This window comes from Fusarium keratoplasticum, chromosome 2, assembly GCF_025433545.1.
Source record: "Fusarium keratoplasticum isolate Fu6.1 chromosome 2, whole genome shotgun sequence".
NCBI lineage: Eukaryota > Fungi > Ascomycota > Sordariomycetes > Hypocreales > Nectriaceae > Fusarium > Fusarium keratoplasticum.
Window position 1 is genome coordinate 249,723 of NC_070530.1, and position 15,477 is coordinate 265,199.

Below are 15,477 nucleotides of genomic sequence, written 5' to 3' on the forward strand. Positions count from 1 at the left end.
AATCAGTATCCAGACTCGAGAGGGGGCAAGAAACACCTAAGGAGTGCTCATTGACCAAGTTCAACCTAGTTACAGCCTTCCAACTCATCTAGTTTTACATAGTTTTCCCTTCAGCAATACGCTTAATAACTTGCTGGTCCCCACTCTCTTGAACCAACCGTCCAAAGTACCCTCGTCTCTGTGTCCCTGTTCCGCGTCGGTCTGCAGAAGTCTGTTGCTTCTGGTCCTTGATCATGTCCCCCAGCAGCTCTCTCGGCCTCCCGGTCTCGACCACCTCGCCGTCTTGCAAAACAACGACCTGATCAAAGTCGGCCACCGTGCGAAGCCTATGCGCTACGACAAGCACACTCATCTCCAGGCCTCTCAGATATCGACGGATGTATTCTGGATGAAGAATGCGCCGAATGTGCTCATCAGTGTGCAAGTCAAGAGCGGAAGTGGCTTCGTCGAGAACGAGAACTTTCGGCCGCTGGATGAGAGCTCGAACGAGATGGAGGAGCTGGCGCTCGCCTTGGGAGAAATTTGCACCCCCGTGGCTAACAGGGGTGTCAAGTGAGGGAATCGGAGCGTCGTCGTACCCGTCAGGTCTGCTACTCTGAAGCTGTGATGTACTGTGCCATACCGAGCGCAGTAGATCCAGCAGTTCTGAATCGTCAAACTGGTCGTCCGGGTCGAGATTGTAACGTATCGTACCAGAAAACAGCATCGGGTCTTGCGGTACGATGGCAAGTCGACTCCGCAGGATGCCAGGATGGATCGTTGAGATGTCTACACCATCAACCAAGATACTACCGGCCGACAAATGCAACAGGCGAAACAGAGCAAGAATCAACGATGATTTGCCTGCTCCCGTGCGACCAACGATACCAACACGTTGGCCCGGCTGAAGTGTTAAGCTGACATTCCTCAGCACGTCCGGGCCGGTCGGTTTATATCTTGCCGTGACATTGCACACCTGCACGAGTCCCTGAGTGGGCCAGGTGGCAGGCACGATACCTCCAGTCTCGGTCTCAGCCTCAGTCTCGACTTGGGTAAACTCTAGAACCCTCTCGAGAGCATTCATGTCAAGTTCCAAGCTGGCATAGCGTCGTAGGGCAAAGTCTGTGGCGGCGGTGAATTGAAGCACGAAGCTTAGAGCAAACCCGGCGACGGATGCATCGAGGTTTCGGGTCCGCACGATGAGCAGCGCGGCCAGCGTCGCAAATGTGGCCCCGATCATGTTCAGCCGGAAGCTGAGCCAGGCGTTGAAGAGCGAGAGATGCCAGATGGCGCGTGTACGCCGGTCTACCGCCTGATGCATCTTGTCTATATAACACGCAACTCGACCGAATCCACGGATCGTGGCAAGGCCCTCGCTCACGGATAACAGAAGGTCCAACACCGGACTCCTCGCTACCGCTTCCAAGCGCTTTATCTCACGTGCTGCCTTTAGATACCGATAGCAGACGGCCACCGAAACGGCCAGCAAAGCCAAGGCGGGCAGAAACATGACGGGCAGCGCTAGCGTGGCAGCCAGGACGATGCCAAAGATTTGCAGTACTCCGGATGTTGCAGAGCCAAGGTTCTTTCCGAGATTTGAATCAATAGACTGGAAATCTGCAGTGAACCTGTTTATGATGCGTCCGATGGGCACCGTATCGAACCAGGCCAGGGGGACGCGGATGACTGCCTCAAGCATCCGATCGAACAAGTAGCGCGAGGCGTTGAGGTTGGCCTTGAGGAGGACGAAGTATCTAACTGTAGACACTAAACACATGCCGAGAGAAATAGCGAGATAGACTTGGAGATGGAACATGTTATCCTGAGGCTGGTCCGTACCATGCCGCACGTATGTGTTGACGACGACGTCAAGCTTTGTGGGCCGTCTCTGAGCGGTCCTTGTCCACGAAGCAATCCAAAGCCCCTGAGACCATGCATTAGCGAACATCTATCACGCAGTAGCAGCGCCGTTCTAACAATACATACTCTTCCGAGGAATAGCGCCAGGTATGCTCCTGAGGTCGCCACAATCATGGTGATCAGGACAATGCCGGTTCCAGCCTGCACGAATTTGGTCAGTGCTCCAAGTTTGAAGGGCCCACTAGACCGTTCCTCGTCGACCGCGATGACTTGTTCTTCTGCGCCTCTAATATCGTCTTCATGTGTATCTTGTTCAGGCTGTGGTCGTGAACTGGGATGCTCCCTCGTAACCTGCTTGCCAACTCCCTTCAGGAGCTGCTGTTTGTCCTCCTCATACACGCGGCCGTCCTCTACACGATAGACATGGTCCGTAAAATGCAGGCAATCCCCTGAGTGATGCGTAGCCAGAACACGCGTTCTTCCTCGGGCAAGGTCCCCCGTCAGAGCAAAGTGCACTAGATGATGTCTCGTACCAACGTCAACACCCCCAAGGATATCGTCGAGGACCAAAATGCTAGCACGCGAGTACAGGGCTCGGGCTAAAGCGACGCGAATCTTTTGGCCACCGCTGAGATTGACCCAGTTGGAGCCCAGGTTTGTCAGGTCGCCACCCGACAGCGCTTTGAGGTCTGGCAGCAGCGCGCAGGCAGACAAGACTTGGTGATATCTGCCCTCGTTGTAGGGCAAGCCAAACAGGATGTTTTCGCGCAGTGTACCAGTTTCGATCCAGGGGTTCTGTGGCACGAAAGCCGTCGTGTTTTTTAGTAACCAGCAATTGTCTTGAGCCGAGTGAGTTCCAGTCGTGTCTTGGATTGCATGCGGTCGTTGTATCGCGCCTTCAACAACATGACACTCGCCGAGAATACCTTGAAGTATCAAGCTTTTCCCTGACCCAGTCCCTCCAGTGATCACGGCCAATTCGCCAGGCTTGATCCGTAGAGTGATTTCCGAGAGGATGGATTCTCGATGCTCGATACCTCTCCTTGACGGCCAAGCCAAGGCCGCTCCACGGAAGCAAATATCCTCCGTGTCATCATCTGGCTTGTTCATCTCTGGATCTTTCAAAAATGCTTCAATGCGATCTATACTCGCCTTGGATTGCAGTAGCTGAACCGACAGTATAGGGAGAAGAGCAGTCCAGATCTCGAGCTCGCCGAGGACTGCCAGAGCCGTAAATGCAATCGACGGCGGAAGTGACCCATGAGTCAGGGTATAAGTCGCCAGTGAGACAGCCGACAGCATGACTGGAGCCAGCACCCAGACAAAGATCAAGCTGGTCTCCCAGAGAAACACGACCCATTGGCTTGCCAGCTCAAGGTTGCGAGCGTGCGTGATGGCGCTCTTCCAATGGTCTTCTAGCGCAGAGAGCTTGATCTGCTGAATGCCATGTAGAAATTCAGTCGTGGTTGCTGTCCTGCTATCTCGCAACGCCATCAGTTTCATCTGCACCGCGGCATATCTGCCTGACATGATGATGTTGGCTGGAAAGGTGACGAGGAATGTCCCCACCCCCGCCAGCACACTCTTCCAACCGATGAGATACTTCAAGAGAATGCACGCCATGATGGACTTGAGAATCGTCAACGGCAGCATGGGGGCTAAAGCTGCAAAGTCGGATATTCGCTGCACGTCGTAAGCAATGAGAGCTGCACTGCTACTGCTGCCAGTATCTGCCTCTGGTATCTCGGCTTTCGAAGAAGAGCCGCCATTCTGGGTTTCTTGATTCTGGGTTGTGTTCAGGGCAGCATCATTGGCCATGATTGGCATCCGGGTAACTTTGTTGAAGATGGCTGCAGACAGCTGAGCATTCAATGGGACGCTGAGCTTAGACGCAGAGATCCAGTTCAACCAGGTCTCGACGGTGGAGGACAACAATATACAGAGTCCCAGAGTCGGTACCCATCCCCAGGAAGTATAGTCATGGGCATCCAACTGGCGTTCTCGTGCTTCCAGTGACCGCAACAGCATGAAAAACACAAGCTGCGGTGTAAACGAAAGAGCGGCAAATAACGAGAGGAACACCACTGCCTGTAGTATTCCGTACAAGTGTATTCGAGCCAACGCTGCGGACAAGGACGTTAGGCTTGCAAATATGAGAAATCGCTCACCGAGCGTGGCAGACTCGGCCGTATGATGGAGACGGGGAAGCTCATTGTCCCCAATATCCGGGTTGCTGATTATTGACTCCATCACAGGTCCAGCCCAGGAGAAAGATATACGCTCTAATAATGAGACAGCGTATTGTCGGTCGACAGCTTTGCTGGAATGGAAGTCTAGTGGACGACGAGGCATGAGAGCACAGGTAATTGCAGTAGCAGTAGCCAGAACAATCTGACACACCAATAGAACGTGCTGCGCTCTCGGTCGTTGCGTATGCGTCGGGAGGGTCATATCCAAGGGGATGCAAACCGCAACAAGTGCCGTAGACGTGCCAACACACATGGCTAGGATGAATCGGTGGGGTTGATGCTGCTCCAGTACGCATGCCATAGATTGTATGAGCAAACAGAGCTAAAGCCGCCTTTTGTAAGATATTAACACCACTTATGGGGACAGAACAGTCTCACCCATGATGCAGGCTGCCATTGGGCTGTCACTGGCGACTGAGGAACGGACGATAGCGAAAGGACTGCGGTGGCGATGGAGAGACAAAACCCGCAGCATACCCAGAAGAGCTGGATATGGTGTTTTATTGAACGTTGGCACTGATCATGAGCCCCAGGCGAGCCTGTTCCGTCGTCGTCGTCAAGGAACAAAGCGCCGTGTGCCCTCGGGCCCGATCTTGGATGATTCCGTAAGCGGCAGTACAGGTTGTGCAAAGCTGGAAAGGTCAAGAGGATACTGAGAGCAAGGCATGCCAAGATGGCAACGGACTTGGGTTCTGGCAAGGTTGAGACAAGCATGGTCAGTAAGAAAGTGAAACACAAGCAATGGGAGACTATGGCGCGTGCAAAAACAATAGATGCGTCGAGTGTAAAAGATAATCTTACTCATACTGGACGTAGGCAGTCTCTCCAAGTAGGATGTTGAAGGTCATCCACTTCCGATGATCGGACAAGGAAAGGCGGCTGATGGGCATGCAAAGGGCAGATGAGATGTCCCATGGTTCATAGGTAGAACCCTAAAGGCAGCTCTTGATATAGTTAGCGCGGAGATAGAGGCCTTGGCGTGGTGTGGGGATGACGTGGTGATGCTGCAAGGGACCATGCTGCTCTCCGGTGCTTGACATGGAGAGCCATCTTGAGATTGCAGGATAATCCCTACCCTAATTTTATCGTGGAAGTTGCAGATTATTCGCCTCCGTTTCATCAGTCTTGCATGGATAAGAGGGTCTTCTGGTTCAGTTATCCCATCGAGGGCCGGGCTTCGACTATAACCCTTCATCTTGACATCTCCAGCAAGTCAAGAAACAACGATTGAGAAAATCTATGATAAACACCAACACCGCCCATGGCTAATCTTCGAGAAGGCGCACCAGCTTGTCCACAATAGCCCACGCATTCGCGTTACACGCAGACGCACATCTCTCCTTGCTCCACACATCTCTGCACGACCGCAATGCATCGAGCATAATGCCATGTGAGTCATGTATAGACCGATCATCCCTCGGTAAGCCCCCGTTCACGAGCTGCGAGCACACAGACATGGCGGCGGTAAAGAACTCGTGCCGAAAGAAGCCCGCAAACCACGCCCTCGGCGACGTTGATGATGGGCCCTCGCAGAGAGCTCGCTGGTGCGAGAGTGTTGATAGGGCGCTCTCGAACAGCGAGACGTGAGATACTGGGTACTCTGTCGGCGCAGATGGACGCAGCGCAAAGCGTGAGTGGAGGGCCATGAGAGTCTGTCGGATCAGCATGTCAGCCTGTACTACTTGGTTTGCGCTGCATCCTCGTAGATGCTGACGGATTTCAAAGTCAAGCTGTACCACCTCGTCGTAAGTGACACCGGTGTCCTCGTCTGAAGTAGCCATATAGACAGCACGGAGCAGGAGCTGGCCAAGATTACCCAGAACAATATCTGCAAAACCGCCATAGTCCTTTGAAGACGCCAGGTCTACGCTCCGCAGCATACAGGGCATACCGCACACAAGTGTCTGTCTCATCTCGAAGTAGACGACTGCAGCCCAGAGCCTCCGCTGCGCATCCTCTTGGCCAAGGTGCAGGCCCATGCCCATGGCCAGCCGCAGTGTCATGCCCGTCAGGGGCCAGCACGTGTCGGCTTCGTGACAAGACATGGCGTACACCTGTTTGGCGATGACCATGAGGCACAGCGCACGGATGGTGGCCGGTGTAGGCCGGAACAGAAACGGAGACCGTCGGAGAAAAGCCTCGGCGGCTTGCAAGAGTTGGCCCGGCATCTTTTCCTCGGGGCCGCACCGGGATACGAAATTGTGAGCTTGGCAGCCAAGGGACAGGACTGTGCAGTACTGCGCCAGCCAGTCGTCAGGTGTCTCTGAGGCTTTGTCCCAGAAGGCCGAGATTTCGTCGTGAAGCGAGACGTTGTCAAACAAGCAGTACGCTGCTTCGATCGCGTCCATGTAGTGCTCAACGTAGACCATCTGGGCCTGTCTCGACGGGAAGCCGGCGAGGAGCACATCCCTTGAGGTGAAGACCTGGGTATCATCGCCAAAAGGGTAGTTCATGGACCGAGACTTGTTGGGCGTCGATCGCATACACGGATCACGAACGATCGGCTCATAGATCGGGGCCGGCCGTGCCACATGCTTGCTAACCTTTTCACTTCAATCAGCGTGTGCTAAAGTCAAACCACGGTTAACCTACTTCGTCAAGTAACTTGACCCAGTGCGCTCCGTTCCGGTAACGCTCTTGGTTCCACCCTCTATCAAACGATGCGGAAGCAATGTCGAGTGACTTGGTTGGAGTCTCCTTTCCAGGGATGATGCACTCTCCCACCTTGCCCATCTTGACGCATCGGCTGCATGGTGATTGGCGGTCACAGCGAACCTTGTGCTTGCGGCATCGGAGACACGACAATATGACGCGGTCGCGAGTTCGCTTCTGGCCGTTCTGTGGTGTCGGGCGAGATGCTTGTAGAGGTCGCGGCCGTTTCCAGGGCTGTGCTGTAGACTCGGTGTACTCACAAACCTCTCCAGCAGAGGTGCATCGTCCACACATGGGCCTGATGTGATCGCATCTGGCCTTGAGCTTGCGACATCGGCAGCAGGCCGACACTGGGCGGCCGGTGTAAGACGGCATCATACTCATCATGTTCGGATGTGTTGAAAAGTGGTAGATGCAGATGAGGTGGTGGTCAGTGAGTTCATATATCCGATTCCGAGCCAGCTGTCATCGGATCAGATAAATGTTCTCCGACGCTAATGACGAAACAAATTCAGCTCGGTTTTATCAGATTGTCAGACTTGCAGCTACCCTTTCCCGGTCGGCCGACTCGTGGGGCTAAACTCCGATGACATTTATTAGACAAGACCAGGGGTCTTGGTATGGCTACTGGTCGTCAAAAAGAGCAACACACTAGGATGATAAAAACTCCCCTATCTGGGGAAGCTATATAAGAGTCTTTGGGGGCCTTGATATGACTGCCTGTAATCTCAGTCCTCAGTATCACCATGGAGATGTCAACCGTTGCAATGAAGCCCTCGCCGCGATCCGAGGTCATAGCCAAGTACAACCAAAACGTCCAGCAACGAGCAAAAGACCCAGACTACATCTTTTACGACGGTGAGGACCTACGTGGTCTCGATTCAGGTTAGACTGAAATTTTGATAACCCGAGGTATCGTCTCTGACTAGAAACAGATCTTGTCGTACTGTCTTCAGATGTGCAACAGCACCCTCGCGTACGTGATTGGATTCCCCATCAGCGCTGCAATGCAGCTAACAGGTCTAGAACTGGCCCAACAAGAAAAAGTGGACAGTTACCCTCCTCGTCGGGGCATATTGCTTCCTCGCCCCCTTCACCAGCACCATCTTTGCCCCGTCCCTCTCCTCCGTCATGGCCGACACCACCGAGACAGACCCCGGAAAGGCAGCCCTTCACATCGCCATGTTTCTCATCGCGTTCGCCGTGGCCCCCATCTTCCTCGCCCCGCTGAGCGAGATGTACGGTCGATCTGTCGTCTTGCGCAGCGGCAACCTTGGTTTTGCGACGTTTTGTCTAGGGAGTGGGTTTTGTCAGACCGTGAGAAATACCCTGGGCTGTTGTGTTGTGCAGACTCGTGCTGACAAGAAATAGACCTCTCAACTCGTAGTCTGCAGATTCTTTGCCGGCATGGGAGGCTCAGCCGCCTTGGCCGTCATGGGCGGCGTTCTCTCGGATATCTGGAATCTTGAAGAGAGAGGCGGTGCGTCTGGAGCGCTGGGAACTGCAATGTACGTTTTACTCAAGTTATATGCAAGACATTACTAAAAGCACAAGTGTCATGGGTCCGGTTCTCGGTCCCGTCTGCGGCGGTTGGATGTCTGAACGCGCTTCCTGGCGGTGGACTTGCTGGGTTCCAGTAAGTAGCCCACCATCTTGACCATCTCAGCTAACACGTTCAGGCCATTGCTGCCGTTGTTTTGGAAGTAATTTCCACCTTCTCTATGGACGAGTCGTATGCGCCGACACTACTGAAGCGCGAATTGAAGCGGCAGAAGAAGCAGCGGCCGGATGCTGAACTCTACACTGTCCTCGATCTGCATTCTTCCAATGGCAGCAAAGCAGCTATATCCCTGTTTGAATCTGCAAGTAGACCAAGTAAGTTCTCCAACATCTGACGAAATCATCCGCTGACATGCCAGTCATGTACCTCCTACTCGACCCGGCTCTCCTGCTATTGTCCCTCTATTACGCCTTTGTGTTTGGTGTCCTGTACCTGGTCATCGTGACGGCATGTACAACTCTCGCCCGGTGCGTCTTAGCTGACCCTTTTAGTTTCACCGTGTCTTTGGCGAAGGTTATGGTCATTCACCCGGTATCGTGGGTGTCGATATGACTTCAGAAGGGATCGGCGCTCTGTTGGGCATGGTGGGCACCACGAAGCTTCTGGGTGTGATCTACAGGAAACAGGTGAAGAGAGAGAACTACAGGGCAGAGTCTAGGTATGGTGATGACAAGGCATGCACGGGGCGTAACTAATCATCCCAGACTCATCAGCGCTTTTGCCGGGGCCCTGCTGGTTGGCTCAGGGCTACTCATATATGGATTCACAGCTCTCAAGACCCATTTCATTGTCGTGAGTACCGTGGTGATAGGAAGAGAAAACCAAAATCTAACAGTTCCAGCCCTTGATTGGAGTGGTAGTGTTTAGCTCCGGAATGACCAATGCATATGTGAGTATGGTGTCCGCTCTGATGGCTTCAGTTGACATTTGCAGTTGGCCATACAGCTATACATTATCGACAGCTACGAATATTCCGCTTCTGCCATAGCCGGTCGTAGGTTGATTAGCGCCGTACAGAAGAGAGATGCTGACATTTAATAGTCTCTGTTCTCCGTTGTCTTTTTGCGGGAGGTTGGTTTCCTTCTCAAAGAGTCGTGCTTCAAACTAACAGCCTAGTCTTTCCACTATTCGGCGATCAACTTTTCGACTCTTTTGGCGTAAATTGGGGAGTTGGGCTTCTGGCGTTGTTGTCCCTTGGTCTTGGCCTACCGTTTCTCCCTCTAGTACGTAACTATCCAAGATCTGGTGCATTACTGACGGCTTCAAGATATATGTGTACGGTCCCCGACTACGAGATGTCGGTAAAAGAAACAGGCGACGCGTATTTGAATCAGACATGTCCAAGATATGAGCATCAGGGGTCGAATATTAGCTAGGTCCTCAAAGAGAGCATGTCTAATCCTCACGGGAAGAGATCGTGCAACTATAACCAGTGATCCATAGACTGTATACCATAGATGCAAGCAAGGGACCTTTGGCGTTACGAGACGGCATCTATCAGGCGATTAGTTTGTGACGGCTGTGTTTGAGGGGGTTGGCTGCCTAGTGGATCGTTTTGGAGAGATGAGGACTATGCAAATTCTAGATAGGTTAAGGCTATAGTATGAAGCTAGATAAGAAGTATAGTCCGAGTCGTAAGGCTCCCATCCATCGAAACCTTTTTAGATGAGTTGAAAGTCCTCCAAGCGCACGCCCCGGTCATGCAAAGCCGGCGGCAGCATGCGAGGATCTGAATTCATAGTATGCCCATTGTTCCTATTCCGGAACCACCTGAAAAGCATTGGATCATCCCTTGTTCTCTCCGCCTGGACAGTTTCCCACTCAGGAGGTAGTTTCCCCAGCCTGGGGTCCTCCTGCGTCTCTTCTTTTGTGTCCTTGTTGAAGAAGTAAGGGGTTTGGGCACCGAATGAGTCAGGTTTGTACTGGATGATCCATGGCGATGGAAGAGGGCCTAGAAATGCCTCTGCGCTTGAGAAGCCGTGGAGGTAGCAGCTGCCCACGAGCATAAAGGTTCTTACTGTTGTCGGGCGGAGGATAACCAGCACGCTGCATCCAAGGATGGCGCATATGATGTCACCTATCGCTCAGTCAGTTCAGGTACCTAACAATCTGGACCGAATGCTCCTACCTGGTGCCGTGTCTCGATGAGCCAGACCAAAGTAGCCTCCGTCTGAAGTGACAAAGGTCTGCTTGGTAAGAAACCGTAGGTCATAGGCATAAGCACCTATATCTGGATTCCCGGCAGAGTCTTGGGAGTCGACCAAGAGTTTTCTCAATTTTTCTTTCCATTCATCAAGATATGGATGGACGGCTGAGGTAGGGAACCGATCCCTAAGTTGATCCTGACCGAGAGTCGTGGCAAAAGCATCCATGACGCTTTCTCCTGTAGGATAAAGTCCTGTCTCAAGATTTTCCGGCTTCCAATCGTGAAGCACAGCTAGCCTCTTTGTCACATCATCGGGGTATACTCCCTTGTTGCTCTTCACGGTGCCCACTCGAACGCCAGACACATATAGGGCGCCGGGGGCCTGGTAGGTCGCATGGGAACAAGACATTCCAGACGCATATCTTCCCCCTCGGAAAAGCAACTCTACCAGATCACCATAGAAATCGGGAACCCACGACGCAAGTTGTCGGGCCTGACTCGTCCGCAAGCTACAGAATTCGAAATGAAGCCGCTGCATCTGGTCCGTCATGGCCAAAAACAGGTCTCGGTAGACGGACTCCACCGGTTCGGCGTACTGAGCTTGAACACGAGCCAGCAGACTAGGGGAGGCGAGTCCAAGTAGTCCATAGACCTTGTCCCGGGGATTGGAGCAGTCGAGATGTGTGACCCGGAGGAGGAGAATGGCAAAGTTGACACCTTCGACAGGGAGGCAGAAGACACCGAGCCGTGGGAGCTTGCTGAAGATAACGACTTGCGGAAGATTCCTCTTGGATTCGAGGCACACCATGGCCCTGCGGAATCGTTGCCAGGAGATCCGGTTCATCCCGCATTGCATCACTGCCTTGTGGTTGGAAAGTTGAATCTCCTGTAGAACCCACAGCCGGCCGAACCAGGCACGATTGACCAAGTCTGCAATAGCCTGCCAGGTGTCATTGTCATATGGCATCTCAGTCAGAGACCGAAACCAATCCTGGTGATCACAGCCCGGAGAGGGCAGTCTACCACCCTGCTTTGTCAGCTCGATCTGAGCACCGAGGTAATCAAGTGTAGAAACTGCTAGCTTGCTGTTGCTCGTTTCTTCACCTAACCAGACCACCACACGGTCTGCCAGCCGGTAAATGTCAGACATGCGGGGGACTTGAGCGTTCCTCTCGGGAATGTCAGCCTGGTTTATGCAGACGGCGTCGACCCAGAGTGTTCGGGGCTTGTCTGGGTACCGCAGGTGTTTAAGTGCGCCAGAGAGGTTGTACTGAATCTGCTGTGTCCAAGAAATGGAAGGATCATCGTGTGAGACGACTTGGGCGGTTTGAGGATTCTCTGGGCTTCCCCAGGTATATGACAACGGCTCATACTGCGGAATAAATACCGTTTCGTCCGCTGGGGTGCTGTACAGCGAAGCAGGAACGCTGTCATCTGGAAGTGACCAAGAAGTAACATTGAGCTCGTCATTCTCAAAGATGAACCGGCCCTCGACAGTTTCTTGTGCCTCCCAACCGTCGGGCATCTTTTTCCGCAACTCATCCAACGTTACTTGCTGACGAGGTCTATCCGGCGGCGCTCTGAGTGAAGCATGGTGAATCTGGATCTTGATATTTGAGTCAGGTTGGCCAGGGAGGAGTGTGAGCAGCCGAATATCGGCATCGACTAGCTTTGAGTACTGATACGAAGACATTGTCGTTTTGTGAAGAGGAGGAGGAGGAAGTTTGCGGGGTTGGGTTGGTCCAGGAAGTCATTTGTGCAAATAATTGCACTGCATTTTTAGTAGAGTACTGTTGCTTCAGCCGCACGAGGCCCTCAAGATCCCCGTTTTGAAATGCGGCCCGTTAGGCACCGCTCATTGTGCAAGGCCCAGCTCAACAGGGCTGCCCCTAATCGCACGCTGCTCTTCCTCTGTCAAACTAACTGAAAAATGCTCCTTCAAGGCATCCAGTCTCTGCTCTTCATTCTCCATCTTCTTAACAACTCTCATTTTCTGCGGTGACGAGTTCCCAACTTTGAGCTCATCCCTAACTAGTAACAGAGTCCCCGAAATCATAAGGTCGCCCTCATCGAGAGTGAATCTTTGGGCCACGACGGTGCTGGCCCATAGACTCTTAGTCATAGCGTGGTGGTTAAGAATGTCAAAATCGAGGGGGAAGAACTCGACGTCGGGGAAGTGGTAGATGTCTGCCCACTCTTCCGAGCCTCGTTTTTGAGAATAGACCCATACTTTTTGAGTAGAGTCAAGATGCTGTGGGAGTGTTCTATGCTCTAGCTTGAGTTGTTGGCTCGGTAGGCCATCTCTGATGTCGCCGGAATCAAGGGGAAGTGGTGTGCAAGGTCCATCGGCCCCATAGCCAACATCTACCAAATATTTCTTGCTGTCGATGGTGACAATATTTGCCATGTGGCTCCTGGCTTTTTGTTAGTTCCGTAGAGAATGGTGGTCCGTGACTCACATTGCCCTCCAGCTTCCATCAAAAACCCCTCGAGTAGCCATGGTAATTCTGCAAATCACACCAATAACGTGAAACCCAAGACTCCGAAGAACTGTTCCAAAGAATGAGTTGTTTTCCAGGCAGTAGCCTCCTCGACGCTTATGCACAATCTTTTGGTGCAGATGCTCGGGATCAAGTGACACATTCTTATCGGTGGAATAATGAAGCGATAGAGTCTCAAAAGGGACAGTGACAAGTTGCCTTTGGACGAGCTGTGTGAGGAATTCCAGCGGATCGCTAGCATGCTGAGACGCTGGGAGTTGGATACGGTCGAGGTACTCGGCCAGTTGTTTGGGAGAATACTTGGGTAGTTCTGCCATGGCTGTCGAATCAAATAACACGGTGCGTCGTGAATGGTGATGACTATGCGGCTCAAGGTTTGGTTTTTGACGAGAGTTCTTTTTCCCGCGGTTGAACGTTGCCTAATTTGTCTTTAGAGGGCGTCAAAATCTCGTCACGGTTGGGTTACATAACCCTCGCAGCACGCTAAGTCAGCCCTTTGGTCCGAGTTTATTCTCATGGCAAGTTGGGTCTTTCTTTTCACCGACAACTATCTCGCGACTATGATGGAACCCTCACTTTATACTGCTTCAAACCTTGGAGTTGAAATATCAACATTCCCCAAACCTGGACGAGAGCGAGATGCCCGTGTCAAAATCGACCCAGGCGGCTTCTTTATCAGACATCCCCCAGCCCCCCATCAACTAGACGACTTTACGACTCCGGATGAAAAGCTATTTCAGACTATACATATGGGTGCTGCAGTTGTTGATACCGAAAACTGGTTGCTTGTCGTCGACGGCTTGGTTCAGAATCCGTTCGCTCTCACAATGGAACAACTCTTGAAACTCCCTCGAACAACAGTCACGGCATTTCACGAGTGCTATGGCAGCCCTCTAAAACCACCAACGGATGCAGTGTGGCGTATTGGAAACGTCCACTGGACGGGCGTACGCTTGGCTGATATTCTAGCCATCGCAAAGCCTCGCCCAGAAGCCCAATACGTGTGGTCCGAAGGGCTGGACTATGGAACGTTTGCTGGCGTGACAGCAGACCGGTATCAAAAAGATCTGCCAATCCAGAAAGCTCTCGGACAAGAAGTTCTCATTGCTTTTGAGATGAATGGTCACCGACTTAGCAAAGAGAGAGGAGGACCGGTCAGGCTTATCGTCCCCGGGTGGTTCGGAACAAACATGACCAAGTGGATATGCCGGTTGAGTCTACAAAACAAGAGAGCACCTGGGCCGTACACGACGGTGTTTTATAACGAGATTGATCCAACAGATCCTGATGGGAACCGGAAGAGGCCTGTGTGGAGTGTAGAGGTCAATTCGATCATCACTTCCCCAGCCCTTGACGCGGTGGTCTCTGGGTCTGAGGTGGCGATCGAAGGCTGGGCTTGGTGCCATGAGCCTGTAGTGCGTGTTCTAGTCACTTCATCTCTAGATAAGCCATGGACGGATGCCGTGGTAAAGGCAAGGGAGGGGTTCAGTTGGCAGAGGTGGAGAGCGGTATTGACGCTGGCGCAGGGTGAAAATGTTCTCGTTGCACGAGCAGTGTCTCAGTCTGGCACTGAGCAGCCGCTACATGGTCGAAGAAATCATGTGCATCGCGTAAGAATATGGGTCAAGCCTGAGGCGGACGCTGATTGATGCTCTGGACAGTGCTGTGATGAGTCAAAGGTGCAAAGCCAGGCGCAGACATGACCGAGTTGCAAGGCAAAAATTGTGATAGTAATTGTCAAGGTGGTATTAATGCCAATCTAAATCTTCAGGCAAGTGTAATTATATCATTGTAGCCTGCCATTCCGCCATTCTCCATGATGCCCAAAACGCCAATGTAAAATCCCAAAATGAATGCGATTACCAGCCGAGAATGTTAAAGAAGCTGGTTCGGGGGTCGGGAACCTTTCCATCAAAGGTCTTTGCCCTCACAGCCTCGCTCTCCTTTGTGTTGTACTGACTAAACTGGCGATCAAAGGTGCGAGACTGGGTCTTGAGCTGAGAGCGGACGTAGGAGCCGACGATGGTGGCACTGCCGATGGTCAAGAAGACGGGGACGACCCTGGAGGAGTTTTTGTTAGTGGGTGTGGGTGTGTTTTATGGGGGGGTTTTGTGCTTACTTGGGGGCAGCGGCGGCCTTGACGATGGGAAGCATTTTGAAGGATGTGGGGGTTTTTTGTAGGTGGTTGTAGTGGTTGTGAGTTGATGATTGAGGCTCCTGTTGTGCCTTGTAGTGGTGATTGGCAGTGATGCTTGTGTGTTGATGCTGATGATGATGCTGATGATGAGAAGAATTTAGAGGACCATTGCTAAACATTATATACAATTCTTTCGGCAGCCTTTTTGCAACATTTGATGCTCGGCTGTCAATCGTCGTGTGGTGGTGATTCGAGAAGCTAGTGGTGTGATGGGTCCTGTCTAGACTCTCCCCGGTCGGGCGCCCCCGGGCCATGCCATGCACCACGCGATAGGGTTCGGCCTGGATTGAACAGGAAGGGGAATAGAAATGACCGAATTGGGCGTGCATTTT

The 15,477-nt window shown here is 52.4% G+C and overlaps 6 protein-coding genes across 6 annotated transcripts; 1 reads left to right on the top strand and 5 right to left on the bottom strand.

Moving 5' to 3' along the window:
- Window positions 1-94: 94 nt before the first annotated feature.
- On the bottom strand, window positions 95-3,657 carry NCS57_00197000 (uncharacterized protein; the record flags this gene model as incomplete). The annotated part of the gene is made up of 2 exons (XM_053052013.1): window positions 95-1,903; window positions 1,966-3,657. The coding sequence occupies 2 exons, from the start codon at window positions 3,655-3,657 to the stop codon at window positions 95-97; spliced, it is 3,501 nt and encodes a 1,166-aa protein (XP_052917259.1).
- A 1,696-nt stretch (window positions 3,658-5,353) lies between these two features.
- NCS57_00197100 (uncharacterized protein) lies at window positions 5,354-6,821 on the bottom strand (the record flags this gene model as incomplete). The annotated part of the gene is made up of 2 exons (XM_053052014.1): window positions 5,354-6,631; window positions 6,681-6,821. The coding sequence occupies 2 exons, from the start codon at window positions 6,819-6,821 to the stop codon at window positions 5,354-5,356; spliced, it is 1,419 nt and encodes a 472-aa protein (XP_052917260.1).
- Window positions 6,822-9,962: 3,141 nt separating this feature from the next.
- NCS57_00197200 (uncharacterized protein) lies at window positions 9,963-12,140 on the bottom strand (the record flags this gene model as incomplete). Its single annotated transcript, XM_053052015.1, has 2 exons — window positions 9,963-10,378; window positions 10,430-12,140. The coding sequence occupies 2 exons, from the start codon at window positions 12,138-12,140 to the stop codon at window positions 9,963-9,965; spliced, it is 2,127 nt and encodes a 708-aa protein (XP_052917261.1).
- Window positions 12,141-12,302: 162 nt separating this feature from the next.
- On the bottom strand, window positions 12,303-13,265 carry NCS57_00197300 (uncharacterized protein; the record flags this gene model as incomplete). The annotated part of the gene is made up of 2 exons (XM_053052016.1): window positions 12,303-12,861; window positions 12,907-13,265. The coding sequence occupies 2 exons, from the start codon at window positions 13,263-13,265 to the stop codon at window positions 12,303-12,305; spliced, it is 918 nt and encodes a 305-aa protein (XP_052917262.1).
- A 198-nt stretch (window positions 13,266-13,463) lies between these two features.
- On the top strand, window positions 13,464-14,597 carry NCS57_00197400 (Oxidored-molyb domain-containing protein; the record flags this gene model as incomplete). The annotated part of the gene is made up of 1 exon (XM_053052017.1): window positions 13,464-14,597. The coding sequence occupies one exon, from the start codon at window positions 13,464-13,466 to the stop codon at window positions 14,595-14,597; it is 1,134 nt and encodes a 377-aa protein (XP_052917263.1).
- A 210-nt stretch (window positions 14,598-14,807) lies between these two features.
- NCS57_00197500 (uncharacterized protein) lies at window positions 14,808-15,222 on the bottom strand (the record flags this gene model as incomplete). The annotated part of the gene is made up of 2 exons (XM_053052018.1): window positions 15,068-15,222; window positions 14,808-15,009 (listed from the first exon to the last, which is right to left on the bottom strand). Exons 1-2 carry the CDS (start codon window positions 15,100-15,102, stop codon window positions 14,808-14,810), a joined length of 237 nt encoding a protein of 78 aa, XP_052917264.1. The 5' UTR covers window positions 15,103-15,222.
- Between the last annotated feature and the right edge of the window lie 255 nt (window positions 15,223-15,477).